The sequence below is a fragment of the Nyctereutes procyonoides genome, unplaced genomic scaffold (assembly GCF_905146905.1).
Source record: "Nyctereutes procyonoides isolate TBG_1078 unplaced genomic scaffold, NYPRO_anot_genome, whole genome shotgun sequence".
Lineage (NCBI taxonomy): Eukaryota > Metazoa > Chordata > Mammalia > Carnivora > Canidae > Nyctereutes > Nyctereutes procyonoides.
In genome coordinates, this window is record NW_026575133.1 from 32,796,460 (window position 1) to 32,805,092 (window position 8,633).

General features: G+C 63.0%; 1 protein-coding gene across 6 annotated transcripts in view; it reads left to right on the forward strand.

Annotated features, from left to right (window-relative positions):
* LRRC27 (leucine rich repeat containing 27) overlaps positions 1-3,656 on the forward strand; it is a 36,776-nt gene extending 33,120 nt beyond the window's left edge. For 3 of the 6 annotated variants that reach the window (XM_055346298.1, XM_055346302.1, XM_055346303.1), the window contains one exon: positions 2,925-3,653. In XM_055346298.1, the coding sequence (XP_055202273.1) occupies positions 2,925-3,071 (147 nt within the window). In that variant the 3' untranslated portion in view covers positions 3,072-3,653. Of the gene's footprint in view, positions 1-2,924 lie in introns of all 6 variants that reach the window. The other 3 variants (XM_055346297.1, XM_055346299.1, XM_055346301.1) reach the window with 3 other exon arrangements.
* The last annotated feature ends 4,977 nt before the right edge of the window (positions 3,657-8,633 follow it).

Here is an 8,633-nt window from a genome sequence, read left to right on the forward strand (position 1 = left end):
TCTCTTCGGCAGGTGGTGCTGGAGCAGCTGGACGTCCACTTGCAAAATAATGAATATAGAGCCAGACCTCAGGCCTCCACAAAAGTCAACTCAAAATGCATCGCAGACCTAAATGTGAAACTGTAAAACTTCTAGAAAATAGAAAGTTTAGATGACCTGGGGTTGGCAGGGAGTGTTTACATAGAACATCAGAGGTGCAACAGAAAAAAATTGATAACTTCATTAAAATCTTAAAATTTTCTCTGTGGAAGGTGCTGTCGAAAGATTAAGACAAGCCAGAGACGAGGAGAAAATATTTGCAGAAGACACATCTGATAAAGGACTGTTATCCAAAATATAGAAAGAAAACAACCCAGTTAAAAAGTGAGCCACGGATCTGAACAGACAGGTCCCCAGACATGTAGATGCTGAGTATAGGAGAAGGTGCTCGATACTCTATGTCATTGGGGAATTGCAAACCAGAACAGGGGTCCCGCCACCCGTGTATGAGAATGGCTGTCATCCTCATCGCAGACGCTGGCCGGGACGCGGGGCAGCAGAACTCTCATTCGTTGCTGGTGGGGATGCAGAAGGGTGCGGGCCCTTTGGGAGACCGTTCGGTGATTTACCCGAAAATTGAGATCATCTTACCTTGAGATTCAGCAGTTGTGCTCGTCGGCACTTACCTGAAGGACTTGAACACATGTCCACGCAAATACTGCTCACGGATGTTCATGGCAGCCTCACTCAGTTACCAAACTCACGGAAACCGGGATAGCCCTCGGTAGGTGAGTGGGTAAGCCACCTGTGTGGATCCTATGGGATGTGGATTGGTACCGAAAAGGAATGAGCTGCCGTGCCCTGAAAAGACCTGGGGGAGGGACGCCTGGGGGGCTCAGGGGCTGAGTGTCTGCCTTCAGCCCAGAGCGTGACCCCGGGGTCCTGGGATCGAGTCCCGTGTCGGGCTCCCTGCAGGGAGCCTGCTTCTTCCTCTGCCTGGGTCTCTGCCTCTCTCTCTCTGTCTCTCATGAATAAATAAAATCTTAAAAAAAAAAAAAAAGAGGGATCCCTGGTGGCTCAGTGGTTGAGCACCTGCCTTCAGCCCAGGGTGTGGTCCCAGTTTGGGGATCAAGTCCCTCATCGAGCTCCCCGCGTGGAGCCTGCTTCTCCCTCTGCCTGTGTCTCTGCCTCTCTCTCTCTGTCTCTCATGAATGAATAAATAAATAAAATCTTAAAAAAGAAAGAAAGAAAGAAAGAAAGAAAGAAAGAGAAAGAAAGAAAAACGAAAGAAAGAGAAAGAGAAAGAAAGAAAGAAAAGAAAGAAAGAAAGAAAGAAAAAGAAAGAAAGAAAGAAAGAAAGAAAGAAAGAAAGAAAGAAAGAAAGAAAGAAAGAAAGAAAAGACCTGGGGGAACCGCAGGTGCATCTGCTAAGTGAGAGCCAGTCAGAGAAGGTGACAGCTGGATAATATTTTGGAAAAAGCAAAACTGTGCAGACGTCCAGGGATGAGTGGCTGCCGGCGCTGGGGGGGGGGGGCGTGCGACGGCTCAGTGATGGGCGCCTGTCACTGCACGTTTGTCTAAAGCACTAGAACGCACAACACAAGAGCGAGCCCTGATGTGAGGACTGCCGACCCTGGGTGATGACGGGTCCGTGTCAGTTCACGGATTGTGACAAATGTCCCAGCAGGCGGGGGATGAAGACGGCTCCTCAGGAGTAAAGCCGCCTGGCTCTCTAATGTCTAATTTGAAACTGAAACCCGAGATCCCTGGGCAGGAGTAGGGCACACAGGAAGGGCCTGGAGAACAGGATGGGGGCACAGGCTCCTCACTGGGGGCAGGCGCCCAGCGTGGGAGGAGGTCCGGGCCCAATGGCCACGATGGCCGGGATTACCAGGCCCGGGGCCAGCGGAGGACGGAGGCGCAGGCAGGGACTCCGAGGAAGCGACGGCACAAGTCTTTCCTCCCAAACAAGGGAGCGGAGCGGGACAGAGGAGTACGTCCTAGAAAAGAGGAAGCTGACCCAGAAGGGTGCCCCGGAGCCGCCAGGCGGAACACCATTCCTACTGGAAAAAGATGTCACGGTGGCCACTTGTCGGAGCAGCAGGTACATCTGCCGGGAGCAGCCCGCCCCCGGGACGGCGCTGCGAACCTGCTTTCCGTGTGATGTCCTGAGTGGGTTCCCTGTCTGGCCGACTCGATGGCCGCCGGCAGGTGCTGGTGGGCCGCGGGTGGTATTGCTGCCATTTCGGGGAGTGAGTGGTCACATGTGCATCTGGGGGGTGCGGCCTTGGCGCCCCCGCCTCCGCGTCGGCCCAGGGTTGGCCGTGGTCTGCACCGGGTCACAGGGCCGTTCCTGGAGCCCACAGCTGTGATGGATCTGTAGGAGGGACCCTGGTGCCTGGGCTGGGGGGCGCCAGGTCACCCCCAGGGACATACAACTGAGGAACACGGGGGAGCACCAAGGACGAGTCCCCTCTGGGGGGTGGGCGGCCCCAGCACTGCAGGCACAAGTGCCCGCCGGCCGCACTGTCCCTGTGAGGGCCGCGGGGCCCCTGCACCGCTCTCAGGGACCCTGGGTCCTGTTACTAGGTCTGGGGGTGAGGATGCAGGTGCAGCCCAGCCCTCCCGGGCCAGGTGTGAGTCTCGGGTGGGATCGTGGGCAGGCTGCTGCCGACGACGCCGTGTGAGCGAGGAGCCTTCATCCCTCCATCACCTGGCGTCTACGTGGCTGTAGGCGGAGGTCACGGTGGGGCCAGGGTGGGGACTCCCAAGCAGAGCAGCCCGGGCCCACCTAGAGAGGCCGCAGTCCTCTGGGGACGCGGGGCACAGTCAGCTGGGCCCCTGCCCGGCGGCCCTGCCGTGAGTAGGCCAGAGGGACGGGTGCTGCTCCCTGGGCACCATCCAGCGGTCTGGCTGACTTTGACCCCCTCCCGTTCTCCCCAAAGGCCAGAAAACTCCAGGAGCAAGTGAGGAAGCTGAGGCTGGGGCCCACCTGGACTAGAAGCCAGCAGTTCACAGCTCTCGCTGGACGCCCGCCACGGCACCCACCTGCGTCGCGGCCTTGGGACATATTGTTTAACGTGAAACACTAAGAGTCTGAGACAGCGGACAGATGCTCGGAGCGTGCGCTGCTTGTGCCCAGCGAAGATCCTCGGGGCCGAGAAGTGGGTCTAGCAGCTCGTGTGCCGCCCAGGTGCCCCCTCCCCACGTGTCCCAGGGGGCGGGTGCCGATGCCACCCCTGGGCCCACCTTCCCAGCCTCATCTGTGCGGCCTCGCAGAGGCTGGACCGGGTTTAAGCTGGATTAAAGGAGAGAGTACCGTGGACGCCCCCCGTGCCCCGTGTGTGCCGCTCGGCTGGCCGCGTGTCTGAGTGTCTCCCCTACCTCTGCTGCCCGGGTCTTTGCCCACCAGGGAGGGGCGCTGCCCCGGGGCGCTGGCTGAGCCCTCACCCCCACCCTGCACTGCCAGTCCCGGCCTCAGCCCTGCAGCCTGCACGCCTCCCCCCCACAGGCCGGTCACACCCTGCCCGCCTCACTCTGCAGGACCCGCTGACTGCGAGTTAAATAAATTCACGGCCTTCACCTTGAAAATGCCCTTGATTGGATTTGGCAGCTCCTTGGCCTCCGAGGAGCGGGGGCCAGAGCTAGACCAGGCCCACCGGGGGTCCAGTGACCCCCCAGAAGCTGGTGTGCTGTCCCAGTGCTGCTGCCCTGACCTCTGAGCCAGGGCCACCCCACCCCCGACAAATGCCTCCACAGCCTGGCGCCTGCTTGATTCCAGAAGGCGGGTGGTCTGGCCTGGATGGCGGGAGCCTGGGGACCCCCCCTGCTTCCCCTCCTCCGCTTGCCAGCGCTGGCTTTCCTCGGGGCTTCTCCCAAGAGCAGGCTGTTGAAGTGACACTCCTCTACCACGATGTACTTCCTTCATTTCTCTTTTTAAAAAAAGATTTTATTTATCTGAGAGAGAGAGCGCGTGTGTGTGCAGGGGGAGGGGAGGGAGAGGCAGACTCCCCGCTGAGCAGGGACCAGACTGGGCCCCATCCCAGGGGGGGCCCGTGACCCGGGGTTCCCTCACTTCCTGTGAGCTGCGCACACAGGGCGGACCTGGGCCCATCCTGGCCTGGCCCTGCTCCCGCTGGCCTCGTGGCTGCTTCCGGGTAGATGCCGAGTGCCTGGGTGGGGGCGCCCTCCTGGCCCCTGCGCTGCCCTCCTGGCCCCGTGCTGCTGGGTCGCATCTCCTCCTCCCTTAGTTCCTGAGTGAGCACCACCAGGTCCTCCCTTTAATGCTCCCCGCCCTGGGGAGGAGGTGGGAGGGCCAGGGATCTCTGGGGGCAGTGACTGTGCTAGGAGGTGGGATGGGGGGCCGTGGCCAGGTGTCCCCACCCAGGACCTGCTCCCCTGCCCAGCCCCCGACCCTGCGTGCCCTGGTGCCATGACCCAGGGTTTCCTGCAGGTGGCGCCACGGGTTGTTGGTGACCCGGCCCTGGGCCCTCCTGCTGCACACACCCAGGGACGCCAGGGCCCGGGCAGGGCCACCCCACAGGCTAGCGTCTGGGATGTCTGTCCACCACCTGGACCAAGCACCTGCGTCCTGCTGGGGAAGCCCTGGCTCACACCTCACGCCCCTGGATTCCTGGGGGACCTGAGCCAGAGGTGCCCGTCAGCCGGGAGCTCCTGCCACGTGGATCCTCCACTGGCCGCCAGCTAGCCCAGGAGACGCCCAGAAGTGACCCACAGTGTGGTGGGGTGGCCAGGGCTCAGGCCCCAGGAACTGTGGGCAGAGGTGACTGTGTCCTCAGGGAGCCAGAGGCTCCTGGGAATCAGAGCTCAGGGGGAAAACATCCCCACCTCCCAGCACCAAAGCATAAGCTTCCATGTCCACCTGGGGGGGACGGAGCAGGTCGGACCCTGCAGGTGGACAGCTGCTGCACCTCATCTCCGTGCTCCCCCATCCCTGTGCTCCCAGTGGGGCCTCCATCTCCTTGTTCCCCCATGCTCGTGCTCCCAGTGGGCCCTCGTGCTCCCCCATCACCGTGCTCCCACTGGAATCCTGTCCCTGTGCACCCCCATCACCATGATTCCAGTGGGCCCCTCATCACCGTGCCCCCCATCCCCATGTTCCCAGTGGGGGCCTCCATCCCTGTGCTCCCCCACCTCCGTGCTCCCAGTGGTCCCCCATCCCCATGCACCCCCATCCCCGTGCTCCCAGTGACTCCCGTCCCTGGCCCCCCTGGCCCTGTGCTCCCAGTGGGGGCCTCCATCTCCTTGCTCCCCCGTCCCTGTGTTGCTACACGGGGCAGCTGACGGACCGTGTGCGCCTGAGGCATGGGGTGGGCGCTATGGGAGAGACCTGACCCCTCGCCCGAGGGCCTCCCCGGCCTCCACAGCGAGGTGTGGTGTGTGCCCGGGAATGCCCTTCCCTGGACTCGGCCTGGGGAGCAGCACAGGCCTCTGCCTGCGATACCGCCGCCTGCCCTCTGGGTGCGGGTGAGGGGGTGCCTGTCGTGGGTGCGGGTCCGGGGGCTTGGGGGCCTGGGGGCCTGGGGGCCGAGAGCGGGAGGTGAGACGGCCCCCCTAGGCCTCTGTGAAAACATCCTCCGGGAGCGCCGAGGGGTTGTTGCCCCGATAACCGCCAGGTTGGGTCACTTAGGACAAGTTCAACTGTGAGATGCGACGTTTTAGCAAATAGCAGCCGCACTTTCTGGTGTGAGGTTTGCTCAGAACCACAAACAGAAGGTGTCTGAGGAGGTTAACGAGGTGTCCGGGGAACAAAAACCCAGGAGGCCGCCTGGGGTCTCAGGCGAGTTTAGTTTCTCTGGGCTTCTCGCGGCCCGTGTGTGGCGGTCATCGGTCATCGGTCATCGGTGAGGGGATGCGGCTCTGCCGCAGGACCCGGCAGGGGCGCGGCCGTCGGGACCCCCCCGGGAGGCACCTGGCACGACTCCGCTCGCCCTCCTCCTCCTCCCGGGCCTCCTGCTGCGCCTCGGGAACGTCCAGCCACGTGTTTATTTTATTTTATTTTTTTTTTTATTTATGATAGGCACACAGTGAGAGAGAGAGAGGCAGAGACACAGGCAGAGGAAGAAGCAGGCTCCATGCACCAGGAGCCCGATGTGGGATTCGATCCCGGGTCTCCAGGATCGCGCCCTGGGCCAAAGGCAGGCGCTACACTGCTGCGCCACTCAGCCACGTGTTTAAACGTGAGTCCGGGTGCCAGTGGCTTCGGGGGGCTGAGCCACCCCCAGGGGTGACCCCGCTCTGCTCCCTCCGTGGGCACAGTCCCACCGGCGGGCCCCCGGGGCAGCGGCCCAGCTCTTCTTCCCTCTGCCCGCCACCCCCACGGTGGGCCAGCCGCCCACTCTGGGTGACCTGGCTTTTGTGCGCCTCCTGCCCTCCGGCTGCTTCTCAGGCCGGGGTCTTGAGCAGGGCCAGGCGGGCTCCGGGCAGCGGAGGCTACCCCGGGCCTCGCTCGTGCGCAGCCCCGCGGGGACACTGCCAACCTCCCACCCTATGCGAGAGGGCGGCCGCTGCCCAGGCCGCCGCTGGCCAAGCGGTTTGAATCAGCATTGCCGGGGTGGGGGGCGGGGGGGGCGGCCCTCTTCTGGAGAAATCTCTGCAACCCCCAGGGCCAGCGGCAGCCCTGTAGAATGAGGGCCTGGGCAGGTGCCGAGGACCCAGGAGGCCTTTGGAGGGGAGCAAATGAGGGCCTGGCCGGCCACCGGTTATTTCCCGGCGATCCCACAGCAGTTGGGACACCCTGTGTTCATTTTCCTTTTCGTGGAGAACACGCTCGTCGTAAGCAGGAAACAGCCAGCTCGGTCGGAAAAAGAGGCTCACAGATCAAGGGTTTTGCAATGAATGTAATGATTTTAGGAAAAAATTGCCGGCCCTAAAAGTGTCCTTGCTGTGGTCCCCGCACCTGCAGGACCTCTCGGATCCGGGCCCAGCGGGGACTCAGGGCAGTCACTGAGGGCCTCACCTCCCTGCTCACAGGGGATGCCCCTGCCCCTCCGCCAAGGACGTAGGAGGGCACAGGTCGTGGGGAGAGCGGGGTGAGGGCAGCTCTGCAGGAGGCACCGGGGCCGGGCTAAACAGCAGGCGGGCCGACCCGCCCGGATTTGCTGCTCCGGCGCAGCCCTGACCAGCACCCGAGTTCCAGCCAGCGGGGACGGTGGTGGTGATGAGACACTGGTGGTGACAGAGGGGACGGGAGGCGACAGTGGATGGTGGTGGTGGCAGAGGGGGTGATGTGGTGACAGGGAGACAGTGGTGGCAACGACTTTTCCTGAATCCTCCCTGGAAGCCAGTGCTGTACTAAGTACTCCCGTATTCAGCCATCAACTGTCCCCCAGGAGGCTGTGTGTGGTGCTGCAGTTATTCCCACTTTACAGATGGGGACACTGAGGCCCCGGGGAGGTAGGCGGCCTTCCCAGGCTCCCCAGGCAGGCCTCCGGCAACCCGGCCCATGTCTGTCCCCTGAACTGCTCTGCGGCACTTCCCGTGGAGTCCCCGCCGGGCCTGTGACATGCTTCCCCGTGAGACGTGACCGTCCTCCCCATAATCCGCGGGGCAGGGATGGGCTCCAGATGTGACCCTGCAGCAGTCAGACGTAGCACAAGCAGTGTGGAAGTCTCAGGGCCCTGGGGACGCCGCGTGGGCCGTACGCCGGTGCTGGCGCAGGGGGCCCCGGGGGCTCCCGTCGGCCCGAGCACCCCACTCTACCCCGGGCCTAGGATGACCTTGATGACCCCACCCCCTCCCAGGCCCTAATTCTCAGGGGCTCATCTTGTCCGCTGCCTTCCAGCGGCTGCCTGGCCCGAGACATGCAGTCGGGTGACTGGTCCCGGCACCAGGGCCCCCTGCCCCCTCACACTTGCAAGGCAGTGGGAGCAGGCCCAGGTGGGGGGGGGGGCAGGGGGTCACCTGCTGCTGGGGGGACCAGCAAACTCAGGTGGCCCCAAGAAAGGACAATTACAGAGAATAATGTGGGCAGGGCTCGGAGGGCTGTCCTGTGTGTTACGGGGCCCAGAGCAGGGACGGTGGTGCTGGGGCTGGTGGTGGGCATGGGGTCAGCAGGGACTGGGGGCAGATCCTGGAGGACGCAGGTTAGCCCCCCACCTGGAGCACCCCTGCCCCCCTCCTGCAAGCTCATGGTCACTCAGAGCAGCCCAGTGAAGGTGCTGGACGGTCTCCCGTCCCCCTTCAGCCACTACCCTGCCATCTGGTGCCCCGGGCAGGCCAGGCCAAGGGCTGGGCGCTGGGTAGGCCCGGTGGAGGCCGTAGTGCCGGCGGCAGAAAGCAGAGGCTTCAGGGACAAAGTCCACAGACAGGGGGAGGCGGCTCCGGCTCGGCTCGTTTTCCTATAGCAGCGGCCACTGCACAGCTCCTCTGGGGCCCCTCTAAGCCCCGCTGCCTGGGGCCCTGCTCTCTAGAACCTGCCATGGGGGTCTCGCTCATCAGCATGTGTAGGGTGGGCCCCGGTCAGGAAGGAGTCGGCGCCCCTTCCTAAGGATATCTGCATTTTAATTGGAGACTGGGGTGGGGAGGCCCCGGGTGGGGAGCCCGGGAGTTGGCTGGGCTGGGAGGGATGCTCTGGGGAGGGGTGGGGGCAGGGGGAGCCCTAGACCATCGCTCTTTAAATTGCAAATCAGAGT